Raw genomic sequence first — 22471 nt, 5'->3', positions numbered from 1 at the left:
ATAGATATGTGTGTATGTGTCTGTGTGTGCATTTCATAGCTCTTCTGCTATGTCAGGAAATGTTTCCACACACACATGCCCTTTCAAATACATGCTGCCACACTCGCCTTTGTTCTTGTGTTCGCACAGGCGTGACGTCCCTTTTGTTGAAAACGCAAGCAATTGCTTGTCCGGGACAAGCAAAAGGTATTGGCATAAGCAAAAGATTATGCATATGGATTTAAGCAATTGCTTACAAGCAATTGCTTGTTTTATGCATTCGGCCCAATGGCCCTGAACAATGGACATGCCTGAACCACCTGTTCACTATAGGCGTCAGTCTCGAGCTCCCAGGCACATGAATATTTAATCAATAATTAATGTAGATTGCCCCGGGCACTGCTAGTCTGGATTCATGCACGGTAAAGGATAAAATGCATGCACATGGAAAAAGGAAGCACATGTTTCCATGGTCTTGCAAACACCACATTCCATTCCAGCTGGCAATCATATTCAATTTTTGCTTCACATATCACTAAATTTGGGATATAAATAAGCATAAATTATCTAAATTTCCTCATTTTAATACAACTGTCTACTAATTAAATAGTCTGAAAAATGTTTCGCTTTTTGATACAAAGAAATCATTTTTGGTATTGAGCTCGGCAGCATTTATCATTAGGGCGATATGTTTCACGGTAGATTTATTTAAGTCTCCATTTACACAAGTGTATACTCTGATTGATTTTCTTTGCTTCCTGTCACCATGTTTACGATAGAACAGAAGGTATTCACTGTAATTTCGTATTTCAGAAGTAGGGAGAGCACTATCGAGACCCAACGACAGTATCGGCAGGCGTTTGACTTTACACAGATACTGCCAGAGGCTGAATAAAGACTAGTTGTGATAGTGGAATTTCTCATGAATAAATAATGAGGCATTCAAACCCTAATCATTGTTTAGGACCATTGTCATGGTGTTAACCACACACTCCCATACACACCCATTGACCCCTGTGCAAAGTAAAATTTTGTACAGAGGGTTGAAAATAAAGCAAAATCTGGAACCTAACTGTGAAATTAATCATGGATTTCATGAAACTGATTTATGCTTTCATATTCAAACCACCTTCAACCAAATTGTACACTATTCAGCTATTACTCATATCAATGACAGTGTTATCTGATATATAGTTTATGAATTTTTAAGAATCAAAAGTGGAAAATGTTTTTTGAAACACCTAGTATTTGCCCGTGTGAGCCCTGTAGACCTACATTGTACCGTGTGCAACAAGGGGTTATTACAGGCATGGTTTGATAGTGTGCTGTGCAAGCGCATGTGGGCAGGTTTGTCCTGAACAGATATTGAGATAAAGAGTATAGTCGACCTGGATAGTAGGCTACCGGGCTATCAATAAAAGAAGGACATTCTGGTTTGGCCTGAAGAAAAATCTTAAACTAAAGGATTCTTAAAGGACAAGTCCACCTTCATAGACATTTGGATTGAGTGTATATGCAGAAATATCTAGTAGAACACATCAGTGTGAGTTTGAGGAAAATTCGACAACCCGTTTTTGAAATTTTGAGTGTTTGAAGTTTCTGCTCTATCACCGCTGGATGACAAGACTGCTACATCTTGTGATGTCACATGTGTACAACGATACAAAGAAAACAAGGACAAAATTGATATATTTTCACTTTTCTCGCATAATAAATGACATTTGACTTCCCTCTTTCAGAGAGCTATGGTGATAATATTGCCCTTAAGATACGTTATTGCCATGTCGAGGAAATAACCACTCTATTTAAAAAAAAAAAAACGTATGTGAAATTCTCTTTATATTTTCCTCATATTGTTGTACGCATGTGACATCATACACTGTAGTACTAGTCTTCTTATCCAGGAGTGACTGAGGAGATATTTCAAAATTTCGTAACTTTTGAACGGATTGTCCGATTTCCCCCAAACTTTCACTGATGTCTTCTAATAATATTGCTGTATTCACTCATTCCACATGTATATGACGGTGAACTTGTCCTTTAACTTTACTTCAGGTCGTTGTGGCTCTGGAGATAAAAACACGTTCGAGCCCTGTGGCATGTACTTTATCCCCATAACCAAGTCGTTTCAGGAGGGATTTCAAAAAGCCATCGGTCATAGACAATTGAATATTTACTTTAGGGCACTTCGGATAAGTTAACATACACACCACAAACCAAAACCGAAGAAGAATCAGACCGGACAATTAACAGCGAGCAATTCTATTTCGATTCCTTCTCAACGCTATTTTTCGATAGAAAAAAAAAAATACGTGTAGCTCTTAAGTTGTCCCAGTCTTGTAAACGTAAGAGAACAGCCTCTCTTTTATATTAGCATTTGTCATCGGTGTAAATAATTGCACTAAGCACACTATACTCTCACGTGTGTATCCTAATGATCAACCATGCAAACTTGTCAAGAACATTATAATCATCCACTTCGATTTTGCCCTAAATCTTTGGACCATTAAAGTTTGTTGTTTGGTTGTATAGTAATCATGTGTATCGAATTGTCCGCATTGTGGAAATATTTGACCTTGTCTTCCTTTCTGTTTGCATATCCGCCTATCTTATACCTCTCTATCCATGTTTCCTTTTGGGGGTGTATTGCCCCTCTGTCCAACTATTCATCATTCCAACGCAGGGTGGGGGACTGGCTATCCAGAGTCCACTTCAGGTCAGCGTTGTGCCGTGACCTACCATGACGAAGACAGCCGCTGGATGGACATCGGTTGCCAGGAGAGCAAAGCGACCGTGTGTCAAATGGGCGTCACCGCTCCCTCCCCACAGGGAGGATCCTCCAGTTAAAATTCAAGTTAAAGTTCGAATTAAAAAAGAAAACAATTCAAACAAGCACAGCGGTAAATAATTCATTACAATCTGCATCAGCATCAACAACAACGCGCGCACACATACACACACACACATACATGTACAAACACACACAAATAAAGATACAACGACACTTCATGCAAATTAGATTAAGTGTTAAGGTACCTCTCCAGCATCTCTATGACTAACCAACAAATCTACCCATGTAAAATTTATGAGGATACGTTTCTTCCTTGAAGCATTAGTTTTGCGTTGTATTGATAATGATGATGATGATAACAATAATTAATGACATTATTAGTTTTTTAGTTATTTGTATGATATAGCGCTACATCCACAGATGTGTTCAAAACGCATAGTAAAGAAAATGGAACATCAGACAAAGAGGGAGCAATGCAGAACAAACAAACAAGTAGTATGAAACGAAACAAGCTACTTAAATGCAAATTTAAAGAGATGTGCTTTTAGTTTTTATTCAATTACATCAATATTGTGAGTTCCCCGAATGTCTAATTATAACAGCAACCATAAATTTGATGAAAAATCCATTAGGAACTAGACGCTGTCAGAGACATTTTATAATGATGGTGGTAATCATTTGATCTCTTGTTGAATGTAAGCCCCAGCCATTGCCACATTATTTCTATTAATCTTTAAAATCCATGGACTTACATATTAATTTCCAAAAAAGACTTCTTCCTCCCTTGGTCTGGTAGATGACAAGAACTTACATAATAGGTTTATCTGTTCTTTGTTTAAGTTTACTGAAAGGAAAGAAAAAGAGAGAACCATTGGTTCTCCACAATTCTGCAGTTTTCTTTAGGAATTATTAATGCTTAATGACCGTTCATAATTATTGTCGATCATCGGAACAGTTCCTCTTTTCATTTTCTTTTTTTTTTACTGCATGCGCGATGCACCTGTGAACGAGGATTTGTGAGCGTATTCCGTGGCAATATACTTTATAATTAGTGAGTTAGTATAGCAAATATTGATAACGTTTTTGATATTCTTTGTGCGTGTGTGTGTGTGTGTGCGAGTGCGAGTGCGAGTGTTTGTTTGTGTGTGTGTGTTTCTAGTGGTGCATTATTTGAGAGTGTAAGAGAAAAGAGGCGTACTTTGTGGGATAATGTGTAAAAATCTCGGGGTGTGTGTGACGAATGAAAAAGAAATTTGCATGAACTGGAGATTCGAACATAATAATTTCAAAAGATTATTCATTATCAAGTCTATGTTCGAAGCTTTGGATTAAGAAAGATAGCAACACAAGTTTTATTCTAATTGTACCGACATTGTCCATCCAATGCATTTTCTCAACATCCACTCTCTATATTATGCCCTCCGGATCTTCGGTAGTCAAGCAACTGATATATCTGTATGTCAGCTGTTTGCGCACTGAACTTTCATGTATGTAAGTAATGTTGTCTGCTTCGCAATCATCAAAATATCATCGTGTGGGTGTGAGGTTGCCTTCACTTCATAGTTCAGAGAAATTTATTTGGTTCTTGCACTTAAATACATGTATACTCTAGTAAACCATAAAGTAGTTTCTTGGAGTAGGAATACGATCACAATCACAGCTTTGAAAACAACCTAATCTTGTTCTCATCTGTATATTTGTACTCGATTTCTGAATATCTTCATCTCATGAAATACCGGTGCGCAAACAGCTAACAATTTGGGACGTGTGTCCATTATCTCCTTCACAATTATCATTGTGTGTATCTCTTGTTGCCGTCACTTAATAGCTAGAAATTCATAGTCCTTGCACTTACATGTATACACTAATAATGTGTGGTAGTTTCTTTGAATAGGAATTCGCTCACAATTAAAGCTTGGAAACGACCTAATCTTTTACTCATCTGTATGTGATTTCTGATTAAATCTTCATCTAATGAAATACCAATATACTGCCGAATCGTGTACGCTTAGCATTAAAAGCTAAAATTGAAATAAGTCCTATATAAGTTCATTTTAGAATGATTGCGCAAATTGTTAGTTGTTAGATGCATGGTAGATGAATTGGCTGTATGAACTCATTTTAATGTTTGTGCCTTGGCCATGCGGCATTACAGTTTTTGTGCCAGAGAAAAAAAAAACACCAGTTCTTAACAATTTAGGGCTTAGAAATGATGTAAATAGCGTGAGTTTTCAAGTTTATGTCTTTTTGACGTGTGTAGATATATGTATACATAAAGACATTTCATTAATATAAAGTAGATGAAGAATTAAGATTCGATGTCTTTCGTGTTCGTGAAGTAAAAAGAAGAGATTAATCAATCAAAGCATGTACACTTATTACCTTGGTTTTATTAATTTATCATTGAGGCTCTGTAGATCTCACTTTATATTCAATTGCCAGACAATAAAACAAAAATCGACTTGCGATTGTTGACATTTACAAAAAGGATTGGGAGGATATTGAAATTTACAATATGTTAGTCTAGAAGGATAATACTGCATGTCCAGTCCAGCCGAACGCCACCATGTGTGTTGAGATACCTCAGTGAATAATGCTAGTAACTACTTTAGATGCGTTGCTCCTAATACATTGCTTGAGAAATGCACGCCAAAATTCACACAAAAACCACACGCCTTCTTACAGACAATCACATGCATATTTTCTTGTCATGCAAAGTTATTATCTGTTTTAAAAGTCTTCGAGTAAACCTTTGCATATGGTTGGGGTCGCCCAGTTTTTGTTCTCGTGGGGGATTTTCGTGATACGAAGTATCTCAGAATCAGACTGATAAAGTTACAAATCGTAAGGTGTAGACGGCCATTGTTTTATAATCCTGTTTATTCACATCAATATGCATCTCATTTCATTTCAATATTTTCTGTTAACATTTTAGAGAAAAAGTATCGAAAATAAACCAAGGGAGCGAAGAAATTCACTAATATTGTGATTACTATTCTTCTTGTCTGTAACAACGAAGTGATAAACAAGTTTATCGATTCTGTGTCGTTTCTTTCAATGTCTCTTCCAAATCATCTCGTTTTTAGAGGTTTCAATTAAACGCCATATTTGACAACAACACTTCCAACAACTATCTTTAGTCTCTCTGTCTCTCAAATTCACTTTACTGGCTTCCAGTAAAATGATAGGATTTTGTCTGATTACAAACCCTGCTGTGCATGCATGTGATGAAGGTTTGTATCGTACATCAGAATGAAATCCCACAGATGCATAAACTTTGCCTGCCATGCAACTTGTCTGTGATAATAGCAATTTTACATGTATGTCCCCAAAAAATTACAATCAGATTTTCGCATCGATAACACCCAATACGATTAAACTGTCTAAATGCTACTTCAGGGTCTTAAAATATAACATCTTAGCTCTTTTTTTTTTTCAGAATACTCCATTCAATTAGGTTAAGCGGTCACAGAGAAATGTAGATTGTTGTAAAGCATGTAGAGTCTGATTCTTCCAAGTTTAGCACTTGGATGCTCTTGCCTGTGAACACAGTAGACAGAACTTGGAGGAAAGAGATTCCTGACATGCTCAACAAAATTCCTCATTTCTCTTTTACCACTGAAGCAAATCGAATGGGGTTTTCTGTAAGATGTGGACAATGAGTTATAGCTTCATACCCTGAAATTGTATTTGGATTGATTCACTATTTTTAAAGTTATCATTGCGGGGGCCCGTTTGTAATTTTTTTGGGGGGGACATACGTACTGTTGCAGAAGGCAAAGTAGTCAGCAACATATTCACCTTTATTACAGCTACCAGTTGTTGTTTTTTTTTTGTTACAGTTGAAGAATTTATAAAGGCTTTCTTTTTGTTGTTGTTTTTGCTTTTGATGCTACTCTCCGTGAACAAGTTCGTGTGTTTGATCTGCATTATGATTGCAAGCAGACCCTGCGCTGTCGGCAATGGAGCATGTACCACTTTTAGTTTAAAAAAAATGAAATACAGCCTTAAAAAATACGGTATTTCGTTTGTTTGGTTCGTTTGTTATATACATGTCTCTGAAAATGATGTGCTGTTTGTGTCCCTGATGGATACCTATATAAGCAAATAAATTCATTTCTATTTAACTGTTATGAGAAATAAGATAATGATGATGTCCTGTGCTTTCAATTCAAGCGATAACAACCATGCTGTAACAATACTTGCTTTTCAATTCAATTTCATTTCATGAGGAGTGTTGATTTGACAGAGTGGATGTATTCTGCGGTTGGTATGGGATACCGCGTTGGGACGTAGTCTTTGAGCTTTGGATGTGACGCGATGAACTTGACGAAAGCCTGTACAGAAAAAGAAGGGACCAAAGCATCAATAAATGAGGTAATACTTGACACCAACTACACCCAAAACACCAAAATAGACAAATAGCTAACATAAATGCATGCACGGCAAAGGCACATACTGTACGTTTAAAAAGGACACTATTGACTAAAAAGAGAGTATCAACATATTAACTACTAAACTTACTACATACTTGTACTAAATATTTACACCGAAGGTATCAAGTGAATAGTGAATATCAAAGCAAGTGAATATATAAAGATATTATTTATTCAAACTGTTTATTAAAAAGATCTGAAAATAAGATATCAAATGTCAGTAGTAAAAGCCTAGCCACGACGGCAGATTGGTGTGCAATCATCCACTTTTCGAAACTTTTCAAGAGTTGTGTTTTAGTCATGATAAAATAAAATCATGGCTTAGACAGGTTTCAGTATTACAAAGGGTGCAGATGTTGAACGGCCGAGGCATGAAACCTATTAGAATAGCCACAATACCAGTCAGACCAACTCAAACATCATTCCTCCGTGACATTATTGGGGAAGATAATTGTCACTCGAATGCAGACCTGCGATTTCCTATACAAGCATGCCTACCAAACATACACCGCACTCGTCATTGTCCTAATGGGCTACTGAAGAAGAAAACGAAGATGATAATTGCAGGAAATCATGCATTATAGAGAAATCATGCATTATAGAGAGATCGAATGAACCAGATAAGTCTATAAACTCACATCACACTTAGGGTAATCTTTTAGGACGGATGCAAGCTGAGGCAGCGGGGATTCCGTGCAGTGTGTCAGGCAGTCGAAGACCAGGATGTCGGCAATGGTGAGGCTGGATCCAACCATATACCCGCTACCATTTTCAGCCAGGGTCTGCCGGGACAGGAAGGTGGCGATGTTGATGGTTGATATTGAAGACAATTACGTAAAATATATCATCAGTATTCGTTGAAATTTGACTTCAACTTCGAAGAAGGGATTAGAAAGGCCGAAAAGGATTTTTGTTTTGTTTTAGGCCTACCAGTAGCCGACACTAGAGTGTGCAGACACATTTTCTTCTTCTTTTTTTTAACAAAGGAATCGTGAAACGAAAGAGCTTAATACAATATCTGACTTGCGTCTTGTTTATAGCTCTCCAAGAGCTATGGCGGCACATTCACATCAATAATGAGAAGAATACCGGTAAGAAGACTGGAAAGATGAAAATAAAGAAAAAGCATGGACTTTGGTATCAAAATCATGCTTTTATCATAACAATATAAGCATAAAGCGCTACTTTAATTTCTAAACTGTGAAGATATATCATGTGGTGGTGTTTTCATGGAGCGTCTTGACAAATTAACAGGACGTGTATTAGCATCCACATACGGTAAAAGGTATAAACATCGCGGTTGACTATTATGTACAGTGACAACCGATAGTTGGGACAACCAATGGACGTCGCTGCGTTTGCATTAACCCGTTTAACCCTCTGTGTGCCAATGATAATACCTGCTCGTAACAGGTTTACGTGAGAGTTGTGCACATTGGACTGATCGGCACAGAAAGAGTTAACAAACTTTCGGGCCTTGACCCTCAGTAAGATCTACGATGTATAGCAACGGTGGTGTCAAAGTCCAAGATCTCTATGCGTTTCATGACAATTTAACGGTAGAGGGTATACGTAAGGTGGAGACGTAGGTATAACCTAGCTCACATCGCATTAGAGGGTGTACATACATTGCAAAATATTTGGAGGCCCTTTCTGCAATAAAACCGAAATTAAATGTCTTTATAGAGATGCATGTCGTATAGTTACAATTATGCTACTGGAAAAGATGCAAAGACACAATATTATCTAGAAAATGCAAACTTTAAAATTTATAAGACAATATTTTTTTATTATTATACACAGAGTAACCACCAGTGACTGGTAACGAAACTCTCTGGTTCTTGAGCAGTTGGGCTTACGCGCATATTTAGGCCTATGACTGTGAGGGGTGGAGTGTTGGGCTTGTGTTTTTGTGTGGGGTGGAGGGGAATATCACACAGATTACTCGTGATCAGGAATACCGAAAAGTGGGGATCGTGCCTATAATCTACTAAAAGCCGGAGATATTCAATTGGCGTCACATCTATTGGTGTGTGTGTGTGTGTGTGTGTGTGTGTGTGTGTGTGTGTGTCGGTCTGTCTGTCGGTTGTAATTAATGTGGTACAGCCCTTGCCCTGTATCACAACAAGGGGGGAAGAAACTCTCATAATTTTTTTTTTTTTTTTTTTTTTTTTTGGCACAGTCATATTGACCGATTCGGGTTCGTTGAGGGCAGCAGACATTTCATGGCACAGGGCGCAGCCATAGCGGGTGTCTCAGCCGACCCCCCTGCTCTCCCCCACTCCGGGTAGCGTTTTTTTTAAAGACGGCACAGATTGGGGCATGGCGCGTGTTAAACCTATGGGAGAAACGTTGGGTTAGGGTTTTTGGTTATGGTTATGGTTAGGGTTAGGGTTAGGGTTGGGGTTAGGGTTAGGGTTAGGGTTAGGGTTAGGGTTTGATGGTTAGGGTTAGGATTAGGATTAGGGTTAGGTTTAGGGATACGGTCCCCGATAAATTTTTAGTTTCCCCAATCTGTGCCGTCTAAAAAAAACACGCCTCCGGGCAACATGTTTATCACGCACTTGTAACAAAGGTTCGCGCACTAAGCAAGCATTCGCGCACTCAGTACGAGACGCCCATTGGCTAAAGCAGTTTTTCATTCTGCGCGCGTGCTAATATAGGGAGAGGGGTGGGGAGTGGGAAGGGGGGGGGGGGGGGTCGGCTGAGACACCCACTATGGCTGCGCCCAGTGCCAAAAATACACATAGCGCGTCACAGAACGGTCAATACAAACATAAAACATCATACCTTTTCGAAGGCGGGAAGATATTTATTTCGTGCCAGCGGGAGTACCTTTTCGTCAACGAACTTTTCTGGAGACGACCCGAATAGGTAACCACCAACTCCATAATCAAATAGGTCTTTTGCACCCATCACCAGTATGTCGATCCTACAGCAAGGACACAAAACGAGTTTGTATACTTCATTTCATTTTCAACAAAGCATAAATACAGAGAGACATTTGTTTATAGGCTTATAGCTTTACAAAATCAATGAGGTTAGTTTATGATGATAAGGGAAATGCAGTGTAATGAAATACAATTCTATAATGTGATTATTTATAGTATGAAAGAAAATTTGTTGGAAATGGAATGTCGGAAATGGAATACCATAGACAGTTTTTGAAATATTCAATAAATTTACCTCTTCATGTACCAGATCTAAACATGCATCTACGAGGAGTGTGTCTGACATTGATACCTTTAACATCCAAAATATTTTACTCGAGCTTATTCCAGATACTGATCAGCCACACCAAATGTATGGCGTCCTTTGTTCTATTTCGTTTGTTTTCTAGCTTACCCACCAGTGGATATTAAAATGTTCATGTGAAACATTGGCAATGGGCGTTATTTAAATGATCATATAACATAATAATACTTTAGACCTAGCAGTTAATCGTTGTATTTTACAGATGCATGACATGAATGAAATCAAAAGGAGGGGAAGATGCAGAAGAAGCGGAAGCGAAAAGTAGCTTAAGAATAGAAAAAGCAAACGCGTAGAACAAAATACCTTGTCTTGTCTGCGTTCGTCTGCCCATACAGATCAGCTTTTCTTGCCACATAGCGGACGATGCTATCACTACCAACCAGTGTCAGCCCGTCTATCTCGAACAGGGGGAGTTGCTTGAACAGCAGCTTCCCCTCTAGCATGGCATGAGAAAAGTTATCAGAGAAATTTTAAGATTTTTTTTTTGCGTTTACCGGAAGAACGTCACTACCTGCATTACGCAAAATCCTTGTCTAGTGACTTCATGTTGTTTGGCTCTTATTGTAACAATGTGGAAAATAATTTTAGATGACAAATTTTGTCTCTGTGGTATGGATGCATAGTCTTCAACAGTTAATTTTTGGCTTCATCTTGATCAGTTTCGTCGTGCGATTAAAAAGACCCCTTTTAACTTTTCTTGTTCAGAGTGTCAGTTCGCAGGTAATTTAGAATTCAAATTGATTCCTACCTTTAAATCAAATAATGTTTTGCACGAGAACATAACTCTTGTCGACTTTGCAATTTCAGGGTTATAAAATGTATTAAGTTTGCACACACACACACACACACACACACACACGCATACACACACACATACGACCAAACAAATGCGATAAGGCAGATTGAGCATTAGATATTAGATTTGGGAGACATTACCTTCAATTAGCTTCAAATAGTCTTCCCTCGTTGTAACACTGATTTCGTCAAACTGCGAACGGATTGAAATGAGAAAAAAAATACTGATAATATAGGCATTGATCTCAACTCCAACTCAAAGTTGTAGTTTTCAGTGTAAGAATGTTTCCCGTTTTTACAAATGAAAAAAAAAATAAAAGTAATAATTTGGGAATTAGATCTGTAATTTGAATGTTCCACAACTGTTGAGATATCAACACTGTATGTTTATATCTAAATCTGAGTGTTCTTTTCCGCTTTTACTGTTTTTACGGTTTACCGATAAAATCCATTCCTTTCTTATGAAGGAGATCATTCCGAGTTCCTTTAACTCACTCCTCTGTCCTTTCCCATTGAAGTTTATGCTTAGTTGTGTGTGGGTGTCTCTCTCTCTCTCTCTCCTTCTCTGTCTCCCTCTCTCTCTTTCAAGTCCGTAGGATATTCGCTCATACCGCACACTGTACACTTTGTTGCTTGTGAAGCAACAAAGTGTCAATGTCCATCAACATGATCAAAGGGCTCGCTGCCCACTGAAATGTTTGTTTTTGAAGCAGTAAATTGAAGAGCATGGCAAGTAATGGTTTTGTGAACTACAGACTGCCTTTACACACGAGAAGGTTGTCACTTGCATAAAGTTGAAGCTCAGTTCCATATGTATGCCCGTATATATACATGTATATATATATATATATATATATATATATATATATATATATATGTATATATTTATATAATTATATATATATATATATATGTTTCATTAAGGGTAATATTTTCTCAAATAAAGATACATCTGAATAACAATTACCATACAAGGGAATACTGTAAGTAATATATAAACGCATTGGAAAATTCTCAGTGACGCAACGGAGTATAAAGAAATACGATCTGTACATCACCTGCTCTCTCAGTGTATGTGAAAAGGCAATTCTCTACAAGTCTCTAGAGTTTAGATCGAAGAACAGGCCCTTGCCTACATCATCGTTTGGAAAAAGTAAAGGAAGTACAGGTGTGTGTGTGTGTGTGTGTGTGTGTGTGTGTGTGCGTGTGGGTGTGTGTACATGTGTCTGTGTGTGGTGTAATAACATATGAATATGCAAGTGCGTGTCTGTGTGTGTACATATGTCTGAAAAATATCAAATTTACACCCGTGGATCACACCTTTTTACACATTGATGTCATGGTGGTTTTTTTTTTAAAGAGTATACTATTCGCATTTGTAGGTTATTATGACCTTTGCTTTTGCCGTTGTTGATGATGATGTCGATGACAACGCATCAAACACGTTCAGATTTGGCATGTTCCTTATTCCTTCAGACATTTGAAGAGGAAAAAGAAAATTTTTCTCTGCCGAAAATGCCAGCTGATTCTTTCAGAACCAATTTTCCGATAACTTCTATACAGTTTCGGGATTATACTCACCTCAATTCCGGCTGCCGCACAGGTGAGTCGTATCATCTCCCCTTTGCCTCGTCCTTGGAAGTAGTAAAACTTGGGTTTGTTAGAAGCCGCCATTCTTGAACAAGTCTACCACTTGCTGCACCCTTCAAACGCACCCCGAGATGTCCCAAATTCCGCGTATAACGTCGAACTCGATATCCAGTAATACCGTACCATTTATGTACAGTATACGTGCGAGACTGCAAAGTCAGAGTTGTAGAGTGTGTGGTTGGGAAAGGTTCGCGCGTTTGATAGATTTTGAAATATGTGAAGTACCGTATTTACTATAAGGTAGGATAAGTGTATAATGGCAGGCGGCCGGATGTATATTTGCACAGACATCTCAGCTGAAGTAGCGAACGAGTTCAGAGTTCACCTGTTAGTATTTATGCAAACTTAAAGACACAAGTAAGCCCTTTGCTACTTCGCTTGAAAAAAAAAAGTTTAAACAAGTCCAACTATCTGCACTATTAGTGGATCACACTAGTGGATTACACCTGTCATAAGGGTACAACTGACTTTTTCACTGAAGGATTTCGCTCAGCCGCATATTTTTTACACTGAAAGGGAATCATCTGCACATTATATATACGATTTACTTGGCACCAGTGTTTCGATACACTGAAATGTAAGGGAATGGAGCTATTCTCAGACAACCAGAGAATAATCTGTTTAAAAAAGTAAAGAAAAAGTAGAAATTGTGAATAAACAAGGGTAGCTGTACATTTTACTAGTTGATATTTTTTTTTTTGTCTGTGTGTTGGAGGGGGAGGGGGGAGGTAAATGGTAGTGCCCGGTTTAAATGAAACTTTTACCCCCTCACCGCTCCTTCCTGGAATCATTTGAGGAAGGAGCCCTCGGAAAGTCATGGTTTTTAGTCGAGACTATTTTCTCCTTCTTTTTTTTTGCACCTGATTTTCCCCCGATATCATTAGACGGGCAAAACGTGCGTGAGTGTTTGTGTGTGTGTGTGTGGGGGGGGGGGGGGCAGGGAGACGGGCTGCACTCTCCCTTATTCCTTATTAAAGGGTATAATATTGTTCAGCGAAACTATCATGCTGGGGTGGAGTTTGATATTTGAATCATCGTGTCTCTTATCATGTCTGATTACTAAAAGTGATGGAAAAACTTCTGGTAATGAAAGTTGAAAGGCTGGGGTAGAAAACAATATGATAAAAGGACTACATATTTTCAAAGCACTCGGGAAACTCGGGAAACACCAGCGCAAACAAAATGCGTCAATATTTCTAAGTGTTTTGTGACAAACAACGAATTTCAGAAGAATTTTGAATAATTGCTTGTTTATTGGTATCATGTACCATGAAGAAAAAAAAATAACAATAGCCAACTTAAATAACACACAAATTGAAAAGAACATTAAGAATCTATGCATAAATCAATAAACAGAAAATGGCATCGATATAGTGAAGCATCGAATGTACTGGGTAACCACCACAGAAGTTGCAAGTTTAACAGTGTATACACTGACGTAGCCTGACCATTTGAGCATTTGCCCTCCTGAGCAAATGTATGTAACCGTGTAAGAAGAAATTATCAGATGATTGACTTGATTTTCTCTTACAGCAAATCTTGAACAAAAACCAATGAAGAAACACAGTCGTAAAAAAATACGTTTACACTTTTTCTTTTTGTTAAAGTTTGCGCGAAGATGTTATATTATACTTTGACAAATAACAACAACGATAATGTGAAATAATTACAACTTTCTGACATTACGTATATACTTTTCTATATTAGGTATTATACCCCAATGCAGTCCTGTCTCACAAGTACTCGTCTTCCTCTCGCTCACTTTTCCCTATGTGCGTTTCCTGCTCCACACTTTTATTCATACTTTCCACATTCTTTGCCCCTTTCCTCTCCCACCATGTTACAATAACTCGTAAATGGGTGAGGATCTCATGTTTTTGTTTTTGTTTTTCCAAGGAGTCCAGGATCGGAGTCATCCCACAAGACCGACACCCACAATTTATACGGGCAACAAGTTCGACATTGAAAAAAAAAAGGTTCCATGAGTCCTACAGCCCCCGAGTCAGACACACTAGCCAAAAAAGGCCAACGAGCCTGACACCGCAATGTGACGTAATGACTGCCGAGCTCGTGGGCCTTTCTTGCCTATTATCGGATTCATGGGCCGTATTTCATGCCTAGTGTCAAACCCATAGGCTGTATGACTCGTGGGCTTCATGACTCGTGAGCTGTACGTCTCATGGGCTGCAAATTAATGTCTCGTGTCTGTGTAACTCGTGGGTGTCAATTTCTTGACTTGCGCCCCCAGCCTTAGATTAAAACTATACATAACCTGATACTAGTACATGGCTTCAAGGTGCACAACTGTACCAACTTTTTCCCATGCCAGCTTGATATCAACATGGAACTATCCTCAAGCAGCAAGACCTCGGCACCTGTCAGTGTGTTTAACCCTCTGCGAGCTGCGAGTCATATTCATTACCTGTCTAAAGGCATATGTGTGAGAGATTTGTGCACATTTGACTCATTGGTACATAAAGGGTTAAATCTACTGTTTACCCTGTGTACCACAAATAAAGTAAACCAAATGTTTTTCGTTACGCAATCACGATGATGACCTCGTGAGAGATATTTACAAAATACGACTTGTAGTAAGCCTAGTAAACTGAAAAAAAGTAAATAAAACTTTGAATAGGCCTTGATTAATTACTCGTTTATCAAAAATCATAACAAAAACACAAATAAATGTTACACTTTTACAATTCTGATCCATAACGTGAACTGTGAAGTCTGATAACTTCTTAAGTCGTAAGCGTCGATAGTATTCTATGGGCGCAAGATCATATATATATATTTTTTGGTAGGAAATTCAAACAAAGACATCACATGCTGGACCAATTATCATTTTACACTTAATGTCACTGTGAATTCATTATTTGTGTTATCTTCTTCTTCAGTGGTTAGGACATCCTAACATCCTAAGAAAATAGAGATCTTTGAAACATTTTTAAAATAGAATGACGACATGAAATACCTCAATATTATATACAATGCTGAAAACAGCTTCGGTTTATCTGATCCAAGCTATTTTCTGAACAGAAAAAATGATACAAAAACGAAGGCTACCTGACGATTACGAATCGTAAAATACATTTAAACTACTCCATTTCCAGGGACCAATGACTGTCAATCCAGTGGCGACAAGATAAATGTTGTGCATTATACACTATAGTTTATGTAACATGTTAATCTTACACGAGATAATGACGTCAGACACCGACACTCCTACATTTTTTTTCCACCATTGTGCCACAATGGCATGCAGTTAGATCGGCGTTTGTTGTTCTGAAAACATTATGATTATACAAAACAAATCATATCAAACAATGGTCATGTACCACATAACACTATTTGTCTACAGGAAGTACTATTGTTGCTGGGGTTTGGTTTTTTTTTTTGTGGGGGGGGGGGTCTGCTTTGTCCCCTTGTTAAATACATCGTACATAGTGACACATGTCTTTGTATTTTTAAGTTGCAGGATTGCAATTGAATATGCCAAAATCTATATGAATACATGTAAAGCGTTAATAGGCTAAGCCTTAGTAGTGTTGGCACTTGGAGGGCCTACTTTTATCAAGTGTCATATGATGCGATAAGATAACGGCTTCAAGATAGTTACAGTTTCCTAACTATAAAATCATCGAAACTTTCTCAAAGATTTCATGAAGTTAAAAGTATATTTTACCGATCACTCTTCAAGAATTTTCGTTTCCGGACTAACTTCCTCTGCCGCATAACTTGTGAATATTGAAAAAAAAAAACACCTCTACTTTGACTATTATGTAGTGTCCCTGTCCAAACCATCTCTCATGAGCGACGGATTACACACCTACGCGCTGTACGGAGGGGGCTGTTCGTCGCCGTACGGTTTTGGGGCTTCTAAAATAAAATGACAATAAACATACCAATGACGTTAAATTCAGCCGAAGGGCCAACAATTTTGAACACGTATAGGTACAGAAAAAAGGAAAAAGAAAAAACAACAACAACATCATCATCATCACTCGGGTTGAAATCAGGTCAAAAAAATAGTATGATTATGAGCATAATTCATTCAAGTTTTTCTTGCTGCCGTGACGTACTCAGTATTCAAAAGCCTAACCCCCCCTTTTTTTTTTACAAAGAAGACAATTCATCGTTCATGGCAATCTCGGTTTTCTTGAGGACTCACTTATTAGCACTGCAAAGTGATAGTAGGCCTAAATAAATGTAGTAAACTGAAAACGACTCAGGATTCAAAAGGGCGTTGTTGCATGCACCCACGCTTACGCATCTTCCATGTTTCGAATGTTGTATAAAACCAATCCATATAGGGTAGGCTTACGTATGAAGAAAATGGTCTAACGAATGTCAGTTTCAGTTTATCTGGTCCTGGCCATATAGTTCCGTTCACTGCATATGGATCCTTCAAATACAAAGTTTGCATGGACGTAAATAATGCCTGACTTGCTTTAATTGACACTTTGACAGCTTTACAGCGTCACTCATAATTGTATTGAAGATGACGGCAATCATTACACTAAACAATAGCGCCCTCCTCAATCCTGGGTCCGTCCACCTTTAATATAACTTCAATCTATTTCAGCTTCACATAAGATCTACAAGCATGAAAACAAATTACATATTATCATTTGATCATATACACGACAAAGTGTATAAAAACAATAAAAACAAGTCCAATATGACGACATGACAAACGAAACAAAAATTGGATTGAAGGGGTTCATGAGAGCTTGCGAATTCTTTAGATAATCATAAAATACATGTATACATAACATTGTTCAGCTATTATCTTCTCTAGTTGTAATCTGATGGGGCTTCAGCTGTTCTAAAATTACAAGGTTAGTCAGTGAGGTATACGTTAATTCCGACTGTGACTGAGTATCAGGACCGAACTGCAAAATGGCATCATGGTCGCCGTTGAAGTGACGGCAGAGATATATTTTTCTCCAATAACTCTGACGGTAAACACACAATGAAGGGCGGATCCAGGAATACCGTAAAGGGGAGGCGCCTTTGCAAAATTAAATGAGGGGAGCACGCAAGCCCCCCCCCCCCCCATTTTTTTTACTTTTCATTAAATTTTCTTTTGTTTTAACCAAAAATAAAGAGGGGGCGCGCGCCCGGTGCGCCCCCTCTGGATCACAGCACAATGGCATCACGCATTCACATCAATAGGTCTAGTGACTGTCTCAGTCATTTCTTACATCATGTCTGGTTAAAACGTTAAAAAAAGAGAGATAACGTGAAGAAAACAGCAAACAAAAGAGTCAAATGAAATGTTCTTTCTTCCCAATGAGCTCACATTGCTCAGCTCCTCCTTTGCTTGTTGTGTTCCCCGTTGTTGGGAAACTACCGGGAACTGAAAGCTTTCCTTATCTACTTGAATGATAGACATGACTCAAATCCATAGATAGTCTCTAAATCTATCTACCATTTATATAATATAGTCTTTATTGTATTATCTCTCTCTCTCTCTTTCCATCTTTTCTTTACTTTTAAGCAATGACTATTTCCTTGTTTTTTGTGTTTCTTGCGTCCTGGTTGAGGAGTTTAAAGCATCCACCCGCACCTCCCAATCGTCCCCCGCTGCTAAGATCCCCCCACCATCATTCCTGGCCTCTCCCAATTTTGTAAACGTTCCTGATTATTCAACTTTATAATGATTGCGTAACGATTCCACTCACCTGTATCGGGTACGTGATATGTAGAAAAGGATGGAAGCGGTGAACCAGCCTCCATCATGTTTGGGCCAGCTTGAACCACAATTCTCGTCTGTTTAGAAATCAGAACATACTATATGGTAGGACTGGGAATAAACCGTTCGAGGCTACATTCATTATATCGACAATTATTGATCTATGTTTCTGCCCCTTAATCACACTGATGATGTACAAGTGATATTAAGCTATTCAAGGGGTTTAGGGTTGAGTGTTTGGTTTGGTTTGTTTGTTTGTTTGCTATTTTTATGTGGTTATCGTGTGATATAATCAAAAATATATTATGACGGCTATTCAAGGTCCCAGAAGAGTTTTCGGCATACACTAGTAAGTTACGAAATATTGGGAGATTGCAACATAATCACAATGTATCTCCAATCTGTCCAATCATGTATTATTAAAGCGGTTGACATGAAAGTGATATTGCTGGCAGTGAAACATCACTGTCTCTACTCGCCATCTTGTTATAAAAGACATCAAGTCTTTCATAGTCTTCATAGTAACGGCATGTTAAGGATGAATACCATCATTTTATCACGGAGATACCGTCTCTTATACTCAAAGGAAACAAAAGAAAGCCACTGCTCCAATGGAGGCAAAGAGAAAATATCAAAATAGAGGAAGGTAGAGTTCCTGTAGGTTTTGCAAAACGGAAACTTCCTGATATTCATCGTTGTCTCACCTCTGTAACTGGCGGCACAGAACAACTGACGCAGGATGCGGCCAAACTTGCCAACAGAGCGACAATCCCCACGAGTGAAATGCAGACGTTAATCCCTATTCGAGCTTCCTGTGCGCAAAATCACAAGTAATTACATATTAAAACGACATATTTTGAGCTTTATACCGGATACAAAAAACATGAAATGTCAGAAATTATACATCTTTCACTATAATCCATAGGAAACTTAGAGTTAATAGTATACGCTGACTAGTGACTAGAGAGATATGGGGGATGATTGAACGATCAATCATTAGATTGTTGTTAATAAATAAGTAACGTGTCAACGTATTGATCAAATACATCATCTCGTGTCCACACAGAAAGAGGCTGAAAAGACTACTTAATCCATTGCATATTTTACTTGTGTCAGCAGAATTATGATTGTACTGTATATGTTTGGTGCATTGTATGATATGTGTATGTGTGTTTGTGTATGTGTGAGGGTGTGTGTGTGAAAATAGATTACGCAATGTCAATTCTGCACGGACTGAGCAGCATTAAAGCACATTGTACCTCTATAAAAATTAATAAGGAGTATGTATTTCACGACAAAAGTATATGGGTTGCGATTCATCTATTCGCAACATGTGATGTTGAGGGTTCTTATACAGTCCTTTCGTAAACGTAATACAATTCCTTTTAAACATACATAGTTATACTATAGCTGGTGATGATTGCTTTCGACGTAAAAAAAATACATATAAACCAAATACCAAGCAAATACAGTGCATTATCACAAAGTATCCATATCTTTGTTTACCCTGACGTATGTACAGAGCGTGAAGGAATCAATGGACGGGTAGCAGAGAAATTCCAGTTCTTGTGTGGTGGCGTAAATGGCGAGTCCGACTAGTTGTGCTGCACACACGGCGGAGAGGGCTGACCACACTGAATACAGGGTTATCTAAAGATCCGACCAATACATGAGAAGCAAAGCAATCAACCTATTGATTATACACCGAATAATAAAAAAATAAAGTTATCATTATATTGATTGGAGAAGCACAGCAAAACAGAGGACAACAGAGGACAGATGAGCGTTAAAGATTCAAGTCAACATTAACAAGTATGTCGTCTCTTTCATACTTTACTTGATTTTAATTAATTGATATCAGTTGATCTGTTTCACGTGACCACTAATGAATCAATTATAGTTTGTAACCAAGTAACCACTGCACCTACGGCTTTGAGTTTCCTTTGAAGAAACAGGAAATGAGAGTAAGGTACCTTGCCTATTGCACCACCGCGGTGCACCGCTCTGCCAGTCATGTGACTTGATATAGTGCGTGGTCTTAGAATTACCGTCGGAATAATGCATTGATAAATTTTAATATAATTTAACTGTCTGAATGCTATTTCAGGGTCTGAGAAGATTAACATCTTATCCTATTTTGCAGAAAACCCAATTCAATTTAGTTAAGTGGTCACCGAAAAAATGTGGATCATTGTAAAGCATGTCATGGGGCTGTTTCTTCCAAGTTTAGCACTTTGGTGCTCTTGGAACTGCATAGATTATTAATCTGTGAACACAATGGAGAGAACTTGGAGGGAAGGGATTCCTGGCATACTCTACAAAGATTTTCATTTCTCTTTGACTACTCTGAAGCAAATCTGATGTTACTTATACTTCCATCAGTGCTTGACTGATTTTACTCCGATGTTTAAGTGTTATCTCATAAACATAATGTCACTCAGAGCACCGAAAGCTTTTTTCTTCTGAGTATAGACACTCTTTTTTGTCAATATCTTTTGCTCCTCTTTCGGAATTATCAATAGATGTGTTAGAACTCTATCCCAGTTACTATTTTCGTTGTTGTTTGTCTCACCCCGCAATGCTTTCCACTTGCAGTCGAAACGGATCCAATCAAGCCTGCCACCATGAAGAACTGCAAGGGAGAAGAGAAGAAATTTAATGGTGCTTGGGTAAATGTAAGACTGCTTTGTGCTGTTGTGAGGGAGTCGCGTTTATGGCTGACCATGTTCAACACTTCTGTTTGAAAGTTGCAACTACAGGTCTGCAGCAAAAGAGAATGCGCAAAGCTCTTACACATATTCCACTCCACAGTGGGTTCCCGATGCGGGACCAGTAGCATTCAAGGACGATCGCCGTCCCACCCATAGCGCTGAGGATTATTCCCGTGGTGATCTGGATTCCTGCCATGCTCTGGAGGACGCGAATCTTACGAATGCGCTCGACGTTGTCCCGAGAAGAGACCTGATCCACCGTGGTGCCGACTACCGTGTCATGTGTAGGGTAAGGCGGTGACGACGCCATTGTCGATGTCGACTAAAACTGGATATAAAAGATAGTGATCAGGGTTATGTTTGAAAGTCTTCTGGTCTAACAAACATGACACGAGTCCCAGCTAGGCCTTTTCAGTATCAGTGAGGGAGATGTTTCGTTATAGTTTTATTGTTTTACCTCAACCTCGAAATATCATTTTTGTTTCTTTAGGTATGCAAATGTGCATGTTCTCAACTGATGACTGATCTTGGTCAGATAACCTACTTGCATGACCTGGGACTTCATAGACCCGACATGGAATTTATTACCAAATCAAATTCCAAAGTGATATGAATTTCAAACTGATAAGAATCCCGAGAGTGTAAAGGAAATGTTCTTAACTTGATATGCACAACTCCATTATTTTTTTCTTAAATTGGATATTGAATGATCATAATCATTTTTATAAAATCCACATCTAAACTTTATATTGGCAATCTAGAACACATGGACTTTAGGGACTAAAAACTCCTGCCCCCACCCCCGCAAATGCACATGCATCTGTACCATTTGCAGAAAGTATTGCGTAATACAGAATAGAATGTAGAGTTCATTCCGGGTTGGTACGCTTTCACACTTACTCCCTTTTTCCTATCCCCGTATCCTGATTGGCTAAAACGAAGCCAACATTGGCTTTCCTGACCAATCAGAAATCAACACACAACTACCTGAGCAGAATACCCTGTGTGAAGACGAGTTATAAAGTGACTTAATCAACCATGTCAAAAATGATGATGAAAGTGATGGGATTGATGATGTTGATGACGACGATGGAGGTGATAATGGTGGAGGTGTTGGTGATAGTGATGGTGATGATGTCGTTGGTTGAAAAGCCTT

The 22471-nt window shown here is 38.4% G+C and overlaps 2 protein-coding genes across 2 annotated transcripts; both read right to left on the bottom strand.

Annotated features, from left to right (window-relative positions):
* Window positions 1-6934: 6934 nt before the first annotated feature.
* Window positions 6935-13059, bottom strand: LOC139730213 (glutathione S-transferase alpha-4-like). The gene is made up of 6 exons (XM_071641111.1): window positions 12838-13059; window positions 11398-11449; window positions 10765-10897; window positions 9997-10138; window positions 7845-7988; window positions 6935-7107 (listed from the first exon to the last, which is right to left on the bottom strand). The coding sequence occupies exons 1-6, from the start codon at window positions 12928-12930 to the stop codon at window positions 6991-6993; spliced, it is 681 nt and encodes a 226-aa protein (XP_071497212.1). The 5' UTR covers window positions 12931-13059; the 3' UTR covers window positions 6935-6990.
* Window positions 13060-16735: 3676 nt separating this feature from the next.
* On the bottom strand, window positions 16736-21625 carry LOC139730219 (uncharacterized). Its single transcript, XM_071641116.1, has 7 exons — window positions 21398-21625; window positions 21177-21236; window positions 20111-20254; window positions 19318-19416; window positions 18728-18736; window positions 18594-18681; window positions 16736-16785 (listed from the first exon to the last, which is right to left on the bottom strand). The coding sequence occupies exons 1-7, from the start codon at window positions 21623-21625 to the stop codon at window positions 16736-16738; spliced, it is 678 nt and encodes a 225-aa protein (XP_071497217.1).
* Window positions 21626-22471: the final 846 nt, after the last annotated feature.

Source organism: Diadema antillarum, unplaced genomic scaffold, assembly GCF_040938485.1.
Source record: "Diadema antillarum isolate AM-2024a unplaced genomic scaffold, OU_Dant_1.0 seq00000298_RagTag, whole genome shotgun sequence".
In the NCBI taxonomy this organism is placed as follows: Eukaryota; Metazoa; Echinodermata; class Echinoidea; order Diadematoida; family Diadematidae; genus Diadema; species Diadema antillarum.
The sequence above is the reverse complement of the archived record's forward strand: the minus strand, read 5'-3'. Positions and strand labels throughout refer to the sequence as shown.